Source organism: Nomascus leucogenys, chromosome 22a (assembly GCF_006542625.1).
Source record: "Nomascus leucogenys isolate Asia chromosome 22a, Asia_NLE_v1, whole genome shotgun sequence".
Lineage (NCBI taxonomy): Eukaryota > Metazoa > Chordata > Mammalia > Primates > Hylobatidae > Nomascus > Nomascus leucogenys.
Window position 1 is genome coordinate 88,957,445 of NC_044402.1, and position 18,696 is coordinate 88,976,140.

The following is an 18,696-nucleotide window of genomic DNA, read 5'->3' on the forward strand; positions in this document are numbered from 1 at the left end:
GTCTGGGAATTTCTCAAGGATCTAGATCTAGAACTACCATTTGACCCAGCAATCTCATTACTGGATATACATCCAAAGGAATACAAATCATTCTACTATAAAGACAAATGCACACGTATGTTTATTGCAGCACTATTTCCAATAGCAAAGACTTGGAACCAACCCAAATGCCCATCAATGATAGACTGGATAAAGAAAAGTGGTACATATATCCCTTATCCCATGGAATACTCTGCATCCATAAAAAGGAATGAGATAATGTCCGTTGCAGGGACATGGATGAAGCTGGAAACTATCATCCTTAGCAAAGTAACACAGGAACAGAAAAGCAAACACCACATGTTCTCACCCAGAAGTGGGAGTTGAACAATGAGAACACATGGACACAGAGAGGGGAACAACACACACCAGGACCTGTTAGGGGGTGGGAGGTGAAGGGAGGGAACTTAGATGGGTCAATAGGTGCAGCAAACCACCATGGCACACGTATACCTGTGTAACTATCCTGCACGTTCTGCACATGTATCCCATTTTGTTTCAGAAGGAAGTTTTAAAAAGAAGAAAAAAGTCTTTTTATTGTAGAATAAACAGAAACCTATTACCTAAAATTTTGAAATTAGAAACAAATTATTCATTAGACAAACCAATTAGAAATTAGAAAACAAATTATTCATAATCCCACAATCTATCAAAACCACTTCTTTAATATTACAAATAATCTTAATATCTAACACAACCAATTAGTTTAAGCCATTGAACATGCGTACATTGGTATCTGTCATTTTCATTTACTTAGTAGTTCTTATTATAGCTCATTGTCCTTTACTTTCTTGTCTTTTTTCTTTTCTTTTGTAAAACAGTCTTCCTTTAAAATATTATGTACATATTTTGCATTTTTTAGTTAACTAGGTTAAATACTATATTTTTTTCTCTAAAGCCCTCCTTAAATAATGAACTATAAAAATTCTATTAAATGATATAAGCTGATTAACAAAGCATGTTTTCATTTTATGTTGATCACAGTAGATAATAAATTATTAGAATTTGTAGTAGAGTTAAAGCATAGCATTTTCAATATATATTACTACTAGTCTTCTTGTTATCTGGAGGTCTTACTAAATATGACATAATTGTGACAACATTAAATCTTATTAATGCCTTTACCAAAATTCTTTATAATGTTGATTAAGTAAATAAATCTGTAGTCTTTACTATGTGCAAGACATTATGAATTCAGTGGAGATATAAATGGAGAAGAAATGAGCTTGTGGTCTTAAGATATATTTGTGGCAGTTTCTAATCAATAGATCTGAGATTTTAAGTTGTTTACAAAACCAAATTCAGATGACATATATATTTTGATCACTGGCACTGTGTTTTACCAAAATACAAACTGTTTACCATCGCTTAAAATTGGGAGCTGTCATATAAAATTTCAGACTTCTGACCTCATCTTGCATACATAAGATCTGACAGTTTCAGATTGGAATTGCTCACTTCCACCAGGCAACAATTAACTGGGACCGAGTAGCAGGTGTTCCATTTAGAGGGCATACCTCAAGCTTTCCAGAGACACCACCTGGCCAGCCTCATTCAGTTACCTGCTTAGGGTTTAACAAACCCTCCTCACAAGGAAAAGGAAATAAGTAGCAAAGCAAGGAGAGAAACTACATTTGGCACTCTGCTTTCATTTCATAGGCACTAAATATTTGAGAAGGGGAGAAAAACAAGTAAGAAAAAACAATACAATAAAAGAGATGAGAATTTGACAGAAGGAACTCTTGCTTCCAACTTTCTCACTTCAACAGCTATTCAGTAATGCCCACCCCCAAGTCTGCTTGTTTTCTCAGTGTTGTGCCTGGGTAGGCATTGAGTTATTATGTTAGCCTACTACCTTGCTCATTTACTACATCTGTACTCCCAACTGTTGCCCTTTTGAAGTACCTCTTGTGAATGTCTTGGAGTAAGTGCTTATGTGAATGTTGTTTTCTCGATTCAAAAAAAGTTTGACATATTATTAAAATGCAAATCTTTGTTTGATTTTTACACAGGCTGAAGAGATCACTTTAACAATTGGCCAAGCATTTGACCTGGCATACAGGAAATTTCTAGAATCAGGAGGAAAAGATGTGGAAACAAGAAAACAGATCGCAGGGTTACAAAAAAGAGTGAGTAAACTAAGCTTGTTGTTTTACATTTGTGTGATGTAAGTACAGGGAAACTTGCATATCATCAAACAAATTTAGAAGGCCTGCCATTACGTTTCACCCACACTGACTGATTGGAACTGCTTTCACCGTGTTCCCATAATTTTTCATTCCTGATCCCCTGCACAGTTTTTTTTTTTTAACTATTTTATATTGAATTCCCACAAGAACTTAGTGTTCTCATGTGATTTTGCTTCACTTCCTGATGCTTCTCATGGGGATCAGAGCAGCAGAAGCAGCAGATGCTGGGTAAGTGGTTTTCCATGCAGATCAGATTCCTTGGTAATTAAATTATGCCTTTCTCCACTCTTCAAAATCATCATAAGCAAGTTTCACTGTCTTGTGGTTATATTCCAAGATTATGGGTATAGATTGCACAGTCCAACAAGGAAACACAATGTTGAGATATTAGGAACAAAAAATTTGCATACACATAAAAATATATTATAAATTTAAGTCTTTCAATGATCTAGAATCCTCCAGCATTTCCCAAGCTTTATCAACAATTTTCTCCTCATGAGCAACAAAGTGCATTAAAGTTTTACGTAATATAAATTCCTACTCATAACTGTAGCCAGTATTTTCCAAGAAAAAAAAACAGAAAGTTATTCAATAATGATTTTCTTTTTAGATCCAAGACTTAGAAACAGAAAATATGGAACTTAAAAATAAAGTACAAGATTTGGAAAACCAACTGAGAATAACTCAAGTATCAACACCTCCAGTGAGTATATTGAATATGTGTATGTTTTCCTTAGAAACAAGATTTTGTGGTGATAAAACATCTGTGTATCACTAGTTCTGCAATATTTCATATAATACTTTGGGATCAGTAATTTCAAAGTAAACAGGGATAGAGATGAAGGCTGCTAAGCAGTTTAATTTAAAACTTAAAATTACCTAGTTAGTTCAAATCAGAGTTGTTTTCTATGTTGCTGTTTTCCTCTGGGTTTTCTAACATAATTCAACCCTCAAGTTAGTCTTAAGTTTTATTACATAATATAATTTTTCTCTTTGTGGCATATTCTTCTTTCATTTCTATTAATTACTATTTGCTGGGTTAGATTTAACGACCTATGCCAGTCTCCCCTTGAAGTGCTCAACTTCATTGTAGGAATTCAACTGTGAGCAAGACTGAACCTGGTTTCTTATATTACATGGTAAGGGTTCCCGCTGGGAGTGAGGCAATTGTATTTCAAACATTAAAATGAGTGGTATTCTCTGCAGACAAAACTCAAATCTTTGTAGTTAAAATATTTATGTCTGACTTGTCACAGTTTTGAAATCCTTTTCCCAATACCATGTATGATATCATTATTACGTGATTTTGGCAAAGGGAATTTATTGGAGGGAGGTGGAATTTAAAACAATATTTTTTCTAGGCAAAATATATTCAAGAAAAGATATTTTTCAGTTTGAATCATCTGTACTACTGATATTCTTTATTAAAGTGTATTTGTTATTCTTCATTTAAAAATATTTAATATCTAGGCCAAGCACAGTGGCTTATATCTGTAATCCCAACATTTTGGGAGGCCAAGGCAGGCAGATCATTTGAGCCCAGGGGTTCAAGACCAGTCTGGAAACATGGTGAAACCTTGTCTCTACAAAAAATACAAAAAATTATCCAGGCATATTGGCACACACCTGTAGTCTCAGCCACTGGGGAGGCTGAGGTAAGAGGATGGCATAAGCCCAGAGGTCATGGCTGCAGTGATCCATGATAGCACCACTCCACTCCAGCCTGGGTGACAGAGAAAGACCCTGTTTCAAAAAAAATTAATATCTAACTTATAACATAAACATGAACTGAAAAAAGAAATTTGTTGCAAAATTTTTTTATGGAAGCTTATTGTGCTTCAATACGTAGGATAAACTCACTGAAAATGTTCATTTCTTAATATCTAATACTAGAATCATTCACAAGCTCATCACTATGAAAAAAGATGTTTCTATAGAAGTTTCATTTAGGGTTTCAAACTTGGCACACTCTGGAAATGGGTCAAAAAATGATTTTTCCTGTAAACTCACATTTTTCCACCTCCCATTTGAAAGAGTGAGTATTTCCATTGCTTGCAGATGGTTTGTGCCAGTAGGGCTCCTATGGCCTTGATGAGAGAGGTTGGGACTGAGGTACCAATGTATCTATGCTGGAGCATCCTCTTCAGGTTCTGGTTTTATTCTGATATTCCTTCTTATTTTTTCTTGTCACTGTTTGCTGCTCACCAGGATTATGACTTTTTTCTTGCCTCTCTTGCTGCTAGGGACAGAACATCAGTTCAAACTCATTATTCAACCTTCCATCCCAAGATGGAACACACATCTTCTTGTTGAAATTCATATTATAAGCCATGTGGTGAAATATACTAGGAGAATAAGAATAAATGTACTTCATTTATATGAAGAGGAAGTAACTTTTTCAAGGAGTTTTGGTAACATAGTTGTTTCTGGAATTCATCACATATGAAGAGTAGCTTTGCTTTCATTTTTGTGTTGACAAAGGAGTAAAATAAGCTCCATCACCTTTTTGGATGCAAACCCAAACCTGGTCATTGTGTAACCTCTTTATCTGAGGAAGAACATTTGAGAGGAGCAAAGAGGTTTCAAACATATTAATAAAACTGCATCCTACCTTTTTTATCTTCCCAGACACTGCTCTGAGAAGAAGGTGGGTCAGGATTATTAATGTGCATTGGTGATCTCATAGGGTTACTGAGTCAGCTTCAGAAATGACAAAGGACAGGAGGAATGACAAGATGACCCTTGCTTCAGTGTCTTTGACGATTTGGCTGAAATAGCTATTTCAAGCGAAAAGCATGCAAGTTGGTATATAAATGAAACATAGCCTATTCATAAGTATAATTCATTTATTTAGCAATTCTCATTAGTAGAGCCAGTTATATATAAAGAGTAAAAATATTGAAATAGCTATTTTAAAATGAATTAGCACTCCTGAGGTTACATCATTTAATAATTATTTTAGGCACTGTGTTCATCTCAGCCTGGATTTATCTAAATAAAATGCTTCAAAACCTACAACTAAGAAGTTGAATTTAAAAAGAAATCACTTTGTTAAATCACAGTCTTACACTTAGTTCATATATGTAGAAAATTTATTGTATCCTTGATCATTATGGAAATGACAAATTATAACTTTGCAATGTACTTATAGTCTTTTGTCATGTAATGTCGTTGTCTACACTTTTTCTTTAACTTTAAAAATTATTTGTCACATGGCTTTTTAGCTCTTAAAATCTTATCATATGATTTTTTAAATTGTTGATATGCTGGAAGATGTACATCTTCATTAAGATAGAATCTGGAGGATATTATACTAAGTGAAATAAGCCATGCATAGAAAGACAAATATCACATGATGTCACTCATATGTGGAATCTAAAAAAGTCAAACTAATAGAAGCAGAGAGTAGAATAGTGGTTGCTGGGGGCTGGGGCAGAGTTGTGGAGAAAGGGTCTAGAAGATGATCAAAGGATGCAACATTTTAATTAGGAGAAATAAGTTCAAGAGATCTCTTGTACAACATGGTGATTATAGTTAATAACAAGGTATTATACACTTGAAAATTGCCAAGAGTAGTTTTAATTGTTCTCACAACAAATATGTGAAAATAGAATTTGATTTTTAAAAGAAAGTGAACTCAAGCATTTTAAAATTGCTAAAATTTAAATGTAAAATTAAATGCTAAAATTTAAAATGTAGATTAATGAGCTATCTAACCAATTCAAATGGTTTAAAAAACATTGTTACAACATTTGCTAATGTGTTTCCTATTAAAAAACATTTTTGCCTTTCATTTCAAATTTTAGTAATGTAGCTATGAAATACTCATAGAACAGTAAGTACAGCTTATTTATTTCACATCTATTCAAATGAGCTCCCAAATTCATGATATTAAAATAAAATAAAATTAGTTCCCTGCAATTATTTTAGAAGATTTATTAATGATACAGATTATTGAATTTGAAAAACAGACAATGCAAATTGCAAATAATAAAATGTAAATTTAAAATATCTTATTTAATAGCTTACCATGTGTCTGCAATAAAGCAAATTTCTGTTAAGTTAGAAATGTTTTACATCTGTTCTTTCTTATGAAATTTGAACATCAGTTTTACAGGACACACAGCAGGAACACAAAGTACCTCACAGAGTGCCCCCATGGCTAGCAAAGTAAATGTTTAATGAGTTTATAACCCTGGAAGTAAGACTCTGTGGGTTTTATGTGTTTGTTTTGAGCTCAGAGGACTGAGGATTAAAGTGCTCCAAAATGAATAAGTTCTCATCAGTTTGTTCAAAGGATTAGAGGCAGTGATCTATACATTCATTAAGAAGCATTGAAGTAAATTATGAATCCCATCATGTATATTGAATTACAACATAGGTGGGTATGGTGTGTGCAATTAATTTAGCATCTGATGAGTTCCTACTGGTGGGAGGAGCCCCTAACACAGAAAACTCTTCACAACTGACCAGCCCAAGACAGGTCTTGATCTCCTTGGAAGCCAAATTTTTCAAGTCACAGAAAGGTGACACTTTTGTCAAAAAACTCTAATTCAGGTGTAGTTCTTTATAAATGATTTAATGCTATAATTTGGTTCATAAAAATATAAGCACAATAATGTTCTGAAATATCTGGATATGCTGGTCTAACACAATATAGTTCACACTAAGCAATTGCTAGTCAAATAAAAGACATCTTTAATCTTAGCTTTAGTATAGTCTCTTTGGGGAAAGGGAAAGAAAAAAGTAGGAATGGAATTTTGTGAGTTGCGGAATTAAAAGTAAAGTGAAAATAAAAATAATGTAAATCACTATTATAGATATTATTTTCTTATCAGTTTGTGATGAAGTAGAAGATGAAGCCAGATACGGCAAGCAACAGAAACATTCTTGATAAAATTTGATTAGACTGGACATGGTGGCTCACGCCTGTAGTCACAGCACTTTGGGAGGCAGAGGTGGGCTGATAGCTTGAGTCCAGGAGTTGGAGACCAGCCTAGGCAACATGGCAAAACCCCGTTTCTACCAAAAAATTCAGCTGGGCATGGTGGTGCATGCCTGTAGTCTCAGCTACTTGGGAGGTTGAGGTGGAAAGATTGCTTGAGCTGGGGAGGTAGAGGCTATGGTAAGCCTGGGAGGTCAAGGTTGCAATGAGCCATGATCATGCCACTATATTCCAGCCTGGGTCACAGAGTAAGACCCTGTCTCAAAAACAAACAAGCAAACAACAGCAACAAAACTTGACTAGATAACTAAAAAATGACAAGCCATCTTCTCTAACAGGAGGTCCAAAGTTAAAGTTGAATTTCTGTAATACATGACAATGATTCAAATGTACCAAATCTTCTAATAATATATTACAGTCCTATGGATGTTGATATCCTTATTCTATGTTAAGTCATAAATTTAAAATGTGAAGCCCAATGCAGTAGAATGATCTACATGGACACCTTTGTACTTTAAAGAGTCTCTGTTTAGGTGAGAACATAGATGCATCTTTCTACTTTCCTCAGAGACACCCTAAGGGAAGGTTGTTATTTCTTAGAAAGTTTGTCAATCACTTATATGTTATATACATGAACATGAATTGGTCATACTGATGGATTTTGAATTGCAAACTAAATAATTTTAGGTTGAAGCCTTGAATAAAAATATTCAAGACTTCTAAAAAGTTCCCTCAAGGTTTTATGGTGTACATTTTAGTTTTGATTTTGGTCTTCCTAGTCCCACTGCTTCATCACTGGGATTTTGAAATTGTTCTTAGTAGTAGACCATATGTTACAATGCATATCACTTTGATTTTCATTTTGTCTCACTCGTCAATTGTATACATTTGATATAGTTGTGATCTGCAATGGAATATTATAAAATGTGTACTGAAGATCTAATATTTCCATACATCTGGGCTCTTTGGTTTTTACAGTTTATGTATTTCAGGTGTTAAAGGGCTTACATCCCATGGGGGAAAGAAAGAGAGGTTGGTAATAAACACATAAATATTTCAATAAATACATGTAAAAATGTAGATCTTATATATGCTATGAATAAAACAAAATAGAGCAGAATAGAAGAGAATGATTGAGAATTTTGTTTAGAGAAAGTGACCAGGGAAGCAAGCCCCTTCTAAGGAGGTAGCACTTGATGCAATCTGAATGATAAAACGTTAGCAAATGCAACAGGCTGAAAACAATAACAAGAACTTTGCAGCTGCAGTGTGGTGACTGAAAGCCAAAACAATTGGAGAGGACATTGAAGAGAAACTCAGAGTCTAGATTTGATAGGCCTTCATAGGCAATGGCAAAGGATTGGCTTTTTTTTTTTAATGCAATGATATGTCACTTGAAGGTTTTAAACGGGATTTGTGGATCATCTGGCTGCTATATGCAGCATGGACTCTAAAGAGGCCAAAGTGATGTCCAAGAAAGAGACATTTCAGTAGTCTAGGAGAAGGGTAAATTGGACTATAATTCTACCTGTGGAGGGTATGAGCAGAGCTTGATTTTTGACACATTTTGAAAGTAGAGCTTGCAAAATTTGCTAATGGATTGGTTGGGGGCAGTACACGCACACACACACAAAAGGAGCAGGAATGTCCCTTCGGGTTTTCTCCTTAACATATGGGACGTGATGCCATTTTCTGAAATAGACATGACTTAGGAGGAGTGAGGGGTTAAAGAATCAATATTTCACTTTTGCCTACGTTATTTCTGCCAATTAAACAGCCAATTGCAGATGCTTATTCTATGGCTGAATATACAAATCTGGAATTCATAGAGAAGGTCTGATCTCATGATATGTGCTGAGTGAAAAAAAGCTTGTCCTTTTTTATTGTCATTGTTTATTGTTTAGTTAATATGCCCAATATAAATTTGGTCACTGTGAATTTATGTAATTGAGTTCTAGCCGAAGAAAATAATATGAGACTACTTTTTTGTTCAGTATTAAAATTAAGACATCCTAACAATAAAAAGTGTATCTTTAATATTTGCTTCCAACCCTTTTCACTTAAAACCAATTCACCAATTCTTCATATGCATGATAAATGGAGACCACTCCTATTTCTCACTTTCTCATATAAAAATTGATATGAATATATAACACTTCATGTATATAAAATATTTTCTTACTTGTTTTTAATCAGAATACTTACATATCTTCTAAATGCCACACGATTGGGTCAATCACTGGTTCCTTTTCTATCAAATGAAATAGCCTTCAATAGTACCTATATTACATACCTCTGTATCACACTGAAATTGTGGAAATCTTTTCAGTGGTTTTAGAAATTGGATCCTTATTTTATACAGTCACTTAGATACACTGAGAAATTTCCGTTACTTGACTGTGCTGTTTGCTTTTTGCTGTGTTTCAGTGGTTTGGCAATAGATTAGAGGTTGGGTTTTCCACCATTTGGTACTAATTATCTGGGAACAATCTGATTTCCATTTATTACATTCATATGGCAATGCTGCCTGTACTTATATTAGAAAAAGAGTTTATTCTGCCCTCATGGCCTCATAGCCTCATGAATGCCTGCAGAAGATTGTTTCATTGTAAGATGTGGGCATAAAAAGTTAAATCAAAATGTTCCTCTTGATTCTTGTATCTGGGTACTTTCATTTTACTCTTCTGACTATAGAAGGTTTTAACCAAACCAGACTATTGCCAGGAAGTTAAGTGAGTAAAATTGTAGTCCTAGGGAATACTGGATTCTATTGCTGAGTAAAACAAATGTCTTCCTTTCAATTAAACCCAGTGTTAGATAAAATTATTTCTTTACATAATCAACTGTGTGGCCACTGATTAGACTTGATAGGACAATTATAACCTAAAATGTATATTTCATTGTGGATAAACAATGTATCTATTTATTTTCCTCTAGTGTTTTCTCTGCTACTATTGAAGTGAGAATGGGCAAGAGCAGATTGTGAAAGGTCTTAATTACACAACAAGCTGAACGTGAATCTTTAAACAAAGGCATAAATTTTAAACATGAATTGGTTCAAGAATATTTGATGCCCATAAAAAATGATTACCATTCCGCAACTTCACTTTTGTAGTTGTTAGTTACACAAGATAATTCTAAAAGCGTAAACCCTGTCTAATGGGAAGTAAAATATGTTCCCATTCCAATTCTGATCATAAGTACCTGGTCAAGTCATTTAGCCTCTCCTTCTTTCAGTTTTCTACTTTGTGGTACAATTATATCCATTTAACTTGAAAGATTCTTGTGAAAACTGTAAGATAGTAGGTCTTACAACCAAGAGATCAATATAAACCAACTGTAGACCTAGAAATCTGAAAAAAACACAGATCTTGTGCTGTAAGTTCTAAATTAGAGAAGTCATTATTTTGAACTTTGTTTAAAAAGTGATATTGAAGATACATTATAACAATGAACTTTAAAAGTATGAATCAGCATGGTAATCTAGAAAGATCTGCTAGAATATTTTATGCTGCCATTTTCTTTCTCCATCTTTAATGTTATTTATAATTTTCCAGGTTTTTTAACTAGAAAAAAAATATGTAAATGTAAGGGAATTTATTTCTTAATTATTTCTTAATTTAATTATAAATAGAATTTTGAACCCTGCCATTTTAGTAATTGTGATAAATTATATTTTAATCTTGACATTTTTGTTTTATGTTTAAAAAGCCTTTTGATATTTGTATTGCCAGTGCAATTAACAGCAAAACATAAAATTTCAGTATAATCCTAATATTTCTGTAGCTATTATGACAGAATTGCTTAATCTTAAAAGCAGTGTTTCTGTTATTATTGTTTAAATGTATTTAATATTTATGGATAGAATTCAAACACTTTTATGATATTTCTTTTTGTTGTCACATTTATATAAAACTCAAGGTTGAAATATTCACCATTGCCTAAATGTACCAAGACACTACTTACTGAAACAAAGAGCTACAAAGGGGAGGGAGAGCATTAGGACAAATACCTAATGCATGCAGGGCTTAAAACCTAGATGACAGGTTGATAGGTGCAGCAAACCACCATGGCACATATATACCTAGGTAACAGACCTTCATGTTCTGCTCATGTATCACAGAACTTAAAGTAAAATAAAAAAGAAGAAGAAGAAGAAAAAGAGCTACAAAAGTGTAGCAACAACAAATATCAAACATGGACACTCATTATTAATATATCTGAATAACCTAACAACTTCTGTATAATTACCATATAATGTTTGAGCACAGAATTCCCCTAAGTATAATAATTCAGATCCTGTGCATGTTCCTAAAGACCAAGACACCTGGAACTATGAACATAAAGGAGTTGCTTGAACAGTGGTACCATGTACTCCTGTAGGACAATCCAAAAAATTTGGTTCCTAACCATCTGTCAGAACACTGACAGAAAGACCAAAATAAAATTCCTCAAACTGATTTTCTTCTCAACAATGTATTTAATTACTTTAACACATAAACATCCTCAACCAGAATAGCAGCCAAAAAAAGATGGTTCCAGAACCTTGAAACCTAAGTGCAAAATTGTCACTGTTTGCCATTTAGGTGCTACATCTGCACGTTCATATCCTTATTGAATAGGCCTAACCATTTAGTACAGAATCGAGCACCAAATTTACCCATATATTTAAATGTGTTGGACTTACATTTCATTTTTATAGGGAATTAGATATAGCATCTGATTCCTTGTCTTGAATTGCTTCTAGGTTAGGAATCAAAAACTCAAACTTTAATATAGCCCAGATTATGACATTCAAGTGTGAAATGGGCATATGGTAGAAGTGATAAATTTGAAAGCACAGGCTACCTTCAAAGACACAGCAGATATTCAATACCAGTCAACTATTTTCATGCAAGTGTGTAGGCCCACCTTCTAGATTTTCTAACTTCTGGAGAAAAGTTCTGGATTTTAATATGTAATCTATTTTTATATATTAATTTATTTTTAATTTAAAAATTTGTATTGATACATATTAGTTGTACATGTTTGTGGGTAGAGATGATATTTTGATACCTGCACACAGTGTGTAATGATCGAGTGAGGGTAATTGCAATATCCATCACCTCAAACATTTATCTTTTCTTTGTGTTGGGAACAGCTAATTCTATACTTTAAAAGACCCATGTGATCTAAACAAGAACTGCCAAATTACTGATGACCCAAATAAGACCTGTGAGGAATAGTTCTGGAGTATTAAACTCTAGATACCAAAACAGTTGACATTATTAAATATCCCCGATTTACCATTTTGAAATTGAAAAAACCTCTTAATTGTAGTATATAAATACGTGATTATTTTTATATTATATACATTCTCCATTTCTGTAAGTTTCCCTCCCCAGAGGAAGTAGTACTATGAGAATACTGCAAACACCGTGATAAAAATAACAAAGCACTTTCAAGTAAGGTTAGTTTGACCTTCAGTTGGTTTTCAGGTACTTAGTAAAGAATTTTGGCCAATATATATCCTAAAAAATATAGAGTATTACCATGTATATTTTAAACTAGATAATATCAAGGACAACTTCCACTTAATATCTTATCTTTACTCAGTACAGACAGCCTTATCAATTAACAGTTTAAGTAAAAAGATGCTCTAGTATAAATTAGACAATAAATATCATTTACACTAATGTGTTACATACAGTATTTGGGAACAAAAACCAAAAATTTTCTCACAAAGAGCTTACAATTGTAATCTGTAATTAAAAGGTGGCCACCAAGGACAGAATTATACAGTAAGTTATACTGAACAAAAATAGATTTTAAAAATTGTGTACATACACATCTCTACATAAATAGATGGAGGTGTATTACAATGGAGATCAACAGAGAAATAAAAAATTATATATTTATATATGCATATTAATAGATTGATTAATTATATAACTCAGACTAGCAGAGATTCTGCTTCCACACTGAACCCTTCCCTCAACTTAATCTCTCACTTTACATGGCTTCCTTTTTCTCTCTGCTTCCAGAAATATGTGAAGGGGTGCCTCCTAGTTTAAGGACATACCTCAGACTTGTTGGTCCTTAAAATTCTAATTTTAGTTACTATCTTTTACAATAAAGTTTATAAAAAATCAGATTATTTTTGGCTGCCTGAATTTTTGTTAGTGGTGAAAGATCTCTGACATGTGATTTGCAGCTGAGGAAGGTGGCTCCCGGCCAGAATCTTATGTGCGATCTTTCTGGCCCGAGCGTAGGCAGTTACAAAGGCTTTGCCTGGCACACCTCATCACATTGTATTTGGTGGGAGAAAGGTGCCCTCATCACATTGTATTTGGTGCACAGTTTGGAGGAATTGAATCTAGTACTCAGGCGCCCTGGCCAGCCATGCTTTTGTGTATATCTGCATTTATAGCCCAGGCAAGTCCACTCAGAGGCCTCCTTTTACGGGGCCTTAGGTGCCTCTCCTGAGACCACCTTATTCGAGGGACTTGGAGACCACTCTTCTCCACTATGACTCAGTATTCAGTAATTTTCTACTGCTAGCCCTTGCCTTCTCCCTCCCACTGTCTCTTGTCAGAAAAAAACCCTCAGGAACCTTTTGTTCAGAAGTCCCTAAGTAATGAGACATAGCCTCACTTCTACAGTGATACTTCTGACCCTTGCTCAGTGCCATTCCTTGGGGAAAATGGAGCATTGATAGAGCAGGCACCTTCTCTCTGGCCTCTTGCTTATACTATAGCAGTAAATGAATAAAGACTTAATTATTACTTCCATTTTGGCTGCTGTTTAATTGGCCACTGTGACATCTGGCAGCTCAGCTCTCTCCAGCTCAGCTCTTAACAGTAGCTTTCCATGCTGTAATGGAAATAGCCCCTAAAAGTCATGCACATACTGATGTTCAGACCTAGTACACTGCTTGCTTGTTATTTATTATCTCTCTGATTTATTTGAGATCCTTGTCTTACAATTTGGAGCTCCTCATGACTATAGAAAGGGCATGAAGACTAGAGTCAGACTGTTTTGAATTTTGAATCTGCTTTCTACCTCATATAAGAATAAGTCACAAAGAATCTGTGGACCTTAATTCCCATGTATTTATTATAATAAGGACATAATATTACTACTACTGATACTTCAAATAATGTTTTGAGGATTAAATATAAAATGTATGTTGCAAGCCCTTTTAAAAATGCTACACAACCATAATTTTATGTACAGGAGTTTACTCCTAGTTCTGTGACTGTTCTCTCATTACTATCCTTCCTTTTCCCATTTCATTACAGAAGCCCTCTCCAAAATAAATCTTCAGGCTTTCTTCATTTTTCTCTCCATTACCTTCCTCTTAGGTCCTGATGAATGCAATATTCTATTTAAAATATCTAAAAATGTAATATTTCAGTAAAAAAAGATCAAATTAAGCAATCTAGAATCTTAGGACTATCACATAGGAAAATCAACTCTAACTCTATGTTTTAATTTTAGAAAAGTTACTGTGAAATGATCTTGTCGTCTTAACAAAACACCATTTTACAAATAAATTTCAAGTATACTTTCTCCTTTCCTCCATGCCTTTCCTCTTAGGATATTTCTTTTTCTGTCATTCCTTTACAGCTGCTGCACAATATGTCTGATCATGAACAACATGTGTTTCGGAGATGCTCATCCTCTTTCTGGCGTAGTAGTGGTGATTCATCTCCCTGTCTCAATATTTCTTCCATCTCTGTCACTCCTGTCAACTCACCTGATTCCAGACTATCACTGGGACTGTTAATACCACCACCTTCTAAATGTGGCTTTCCCAAGCCAGTCAGTGAGAGCAGCATCCCAAGACCTCATGTAATTTGCTAAGCAGATAATTCTTTTTTATTATCCCACTTATTTTGTTTAAATTCTGCCAAAATGTGCTATTTATGAAGTTATCAAAAATTTAGATGTATCTTGAATCAATGTGATGTGATCTGGAGCCTTTGTGTGCCATTTTTGTTTTCTTTGATTACCTGATACCAGAAAGTTTCAAGTAGAGGGTGGTGATAGTGTAGAAATTTACAAAAATATAAAGTAATACAGATACTTCAAAGGATCTATCAGATATTGCAACTGGGAAATTAGATCATTGGTAAAAGCAATTTCAGCAGAGTTCAGTGCAAAAAGAACAAATCTAGATTGATAAGAGTTAAAGATAGAATGAAGTGAATCTTAGGACAGAAAGTGTAGTATCTCTTTCAAGGAGCTTAGCCTTGAAGGGAAAAGAAAAACAGAATAGAGGATGGAAGATTAAAGAGGGACAGAGTAAATACATTTTTGGTTGATTTGTTTTGCTTTTAATGACAGCCAAGATTTTAGAATTTTTGTGTCGTGAAAAAGAGTAGAGATATAGAAGTGAGAGGGGTTACAGGAATGGGATAATTAGGGGAATAGTACTGCTGAGTAACAGGAAAGGGGTGAGGGGATACAATAAACAAATTGTTAAAGAAAGGGGGATGAGAGCAATTTTCCTCCATGAAAAATAACGTACTAACAATTATTTTAGCTGAATAGCAAACCTATCACTCTCTACACACAATAAGCCTGATTTTTTCAACACCTGCACTATCTGTGAATCATAAAATTAAACGTATTTTGAGAATTCTAATTTTAATATGAACCACCCGAAGCAATCTCTGTCCAAGTTCTCACAGGAAAAGCAAATTTTTTGTCACTATTCCCCCAAAATGGAAATTCTCTTTATCCCTGATCAAATCAGATAGTTTTCAAAGGAGATTATACATATATACATATTGTTCCCTGTTTTACAAAGTGATGAATGTCTAATTTTGATATTACTTCTTGGCTACATTTTCATGAGATTTTCATTTATCTTTCCCTATATGTGTTCAGTCCTGGCCCAGACTGTATCAGAAAACTCAATGATTTGGGCAGTACATTGACGATTATTAATTTAGTTTATAAGATTGCTATTTATTACAGAAAACTTGATGAAATCTTTCAGGAATAAAATGTACTGCAATGAATATCAGTTGGTTCCCATTGTTGATATAAATACAAACTAAAATATACTCTACTTTTGAGAATGCAAAAAAAATCAATTGCATTTGAATGTTTATATTTAAGAAGGCAGGTCACTTATGTCTAATTATTCCAGTTTAAAATGTAATCTTATGCAGTGTGTCTTACTGAAATCATATTTTTATGTGAATAGTTTCTAATATATCTAATTCTCTGTTACAAGTAGCAGTCATTTCTATATATCCCAAAAATTCACTGTATCTTTTATATTCATCTGGAATAATATTGTCACCATTTTTGCCATCATCTTTGAGAGCATTTTTGCAGAAATTTTCTATTGCTTTCTTCTAAATGACATTAATCATAATTAGTGGAACCATATGAAATTGCAAATACTTAACTATTTTTGGTCTACAATATGGCAAATTCTTATGATGCAACTGAATTTGTTGTTTACATATATTTTATATGCATATGAAATATTTAGCATTACAATGTGTCTATATGAAATACTACCCTAATTCATGTATTTTCATTGCAGGCAGGCAGTATGACACCTAAGTCGCCCTCCACTGACATCTTTGATATGATTCCATTTTCTCCAACATCCCACCAGTCTTCGATGCCTACTCGCAATGGCACACAGCCACCTCCAGTACCTAGTAGATCTACTGAGATTAGTAAGCTTTCTCAACAAATCAAAGTTTCTTGTTATAGTTGCATACATTTTAAATATATAATTAAGACTTTGTGGGAAATTACATATCTTAACAACCTTACTTACAATTTTAATTATTAAAGTATTATTTTTATATTTGTATAAATTTCCATTAATTCTATTTTACTTTATAATTCAGACTACACTATTAATGACATCTCTGCTTGCAACTTTTACCCATTGTGTGAACAATTATGTTTTGGTGTATTACTTCATATTTAATTATATATCACTGTTTTGGGTTATATTTTTAATGTTTTACTTTAATTTTTAAAAATAACTGGTGGTAATTATATTAATCATTTTTTACATGTTTAATAGAGCTGGTTAAAATATTTTTGTTATCATAGGGTTTATGGACTTTTTTAGTTAAAAAATATATAAATTATATCATGATTTCTTAACCTTTTGTAAGGGTTCTTTCCTATCTAAAATGCTATAAATTCATTACTTTTCTATTTTATCTTTTATATATCTGGAAGGAACATTAAAGTCTCTTTTTGATGAATTAGAAAACACCTATAAGCCTGTAAAATAAAAAGCAAGTTAGTTACTTGTAAAATACGATGAGGATACAGGCATTGGGTAAACGTTACCATTCCAAATTGGAGAAATTGGCAAAGCGAAGGAGCCACAGGCCCTTTGCATGTTTGAAACCTGGTGGGGCAGTCATTAAATCTTAAAGCTCCAAAATTATCTCATTTTACTCCATGTGTCACATCCAGGGCATGCTAATGCAAGGGATGGGACCCAAGGCCTTGGGCAGCTCCACTTCTGTGGCTCTGCAAGGTATAGCCCCCCCAGCTGTTTTCACAGGCTGGCATTGAGTGACAGGCACACAGTGCAAGCTGTTGGTGGATCTACCATTCGGGGGTCTGAAAGACAGTGGCCCTCTTCTCACAGCTCCACTAGACAGTGCCCCAGTGGGGACTCTGTGTGGGGGCTTTAACCCTACATTTATCCTCTGCATTGCCCTAATAGAGGTTCTCCATGAGGGCTCTGTTCCTGCCACAGACTTCTGCCTGAACATCCAGGCATTTCCATACATCTTCTGAAATCTAGGCAGAGGCTCCCAAAGCTCAACTCTTGTCTTCTGTGCACCTGCAGGCCCAACACCACATGGAAGCCACCAAGGCTTAGGGTTTTTACCCCATGAAGCAATGGCTTGAGCTGTATCTTGGCCCCTTTTAGCCACAGCTAGAGCTAGAGTGGCTGGGATGCAGAACATCAAGTCCTGAGGCTGCACAGAGCAGCAGGGCCCTGGGCCTGGCCCACAAAACCATTTTTTCCTCTTAGGCCTCTGGACCTTGATGGAAGGGGCTGCCGCAGATGTCTGACATGTGCTGGTGACATCTTCCCCATTGTCTTGGCTATTAACATTCAGCTCCTTTTTACTTACGCAAATTTCTGCAGCAGGCTTGAATTTCTCCTCAGAAAATGGGTTTTCTTTTTCTACCACAGAGTCAGGCTGCATATTTTCCAAACTTTTATGCTCTGCTTCCCTTTTAAACGTAAGTTTTAATTTCAAATTATCTCTTCGTGAATGCAGATGACTGTATGCTTTTAGAAAAAGCCAGGTCACATCTTGAATGCTTTGCTGCTTAGAAATTTCTTCTGCCAGATATCCTAAATCATCTCTCTCAAGTTCAAAGTTCCACAGATCTCTAGGGCAGGGGTAAAACACTGCCAGTCTCTTTGCTGAAGTGTAACAAGAGTGCTCCAGTAACACCTTGATAGATTTTTCAATGTCTAAATATTCCTGAGTATCAAAGTTTAATAAATATAGACAGAGAAATAAAGAT

The 18,696-nt window shown here is 34.4% G+C and overlaps 1 protein-coding gene across 3 annotated transcripts in view; it reads left to right on the top strand.

Moving 5' to 3' along the window:
• The window catches only part of GULP1 (GULP PTB domain containing engulfment adaptor 1), a 312,023-nt gene that overhangs the window by 283,719 nt on the left and 9,608 nt on the right, over positions 1-18,696 (top strand). For all 3 annotated transcript variants that reach the window (XM_003253837.4, XM_003253834.3, XM_030803196.1), the window contains exons 8-10: positions 2,052-2,168; positions 2,839-2,931; positions 16,718-16,856. In XM_003253837.4, the coding sequence (XP_003253885.1) occupies positions 2,052-2,168; positions 2,839-2,931; positions 16,718-16,856 (349 nt within the window). The remainder of the gene's footprint in view (positions 1-2,051; positions 2,169-2,838; positions 2,932-16,717; positions 16,857-18,696) is intronic.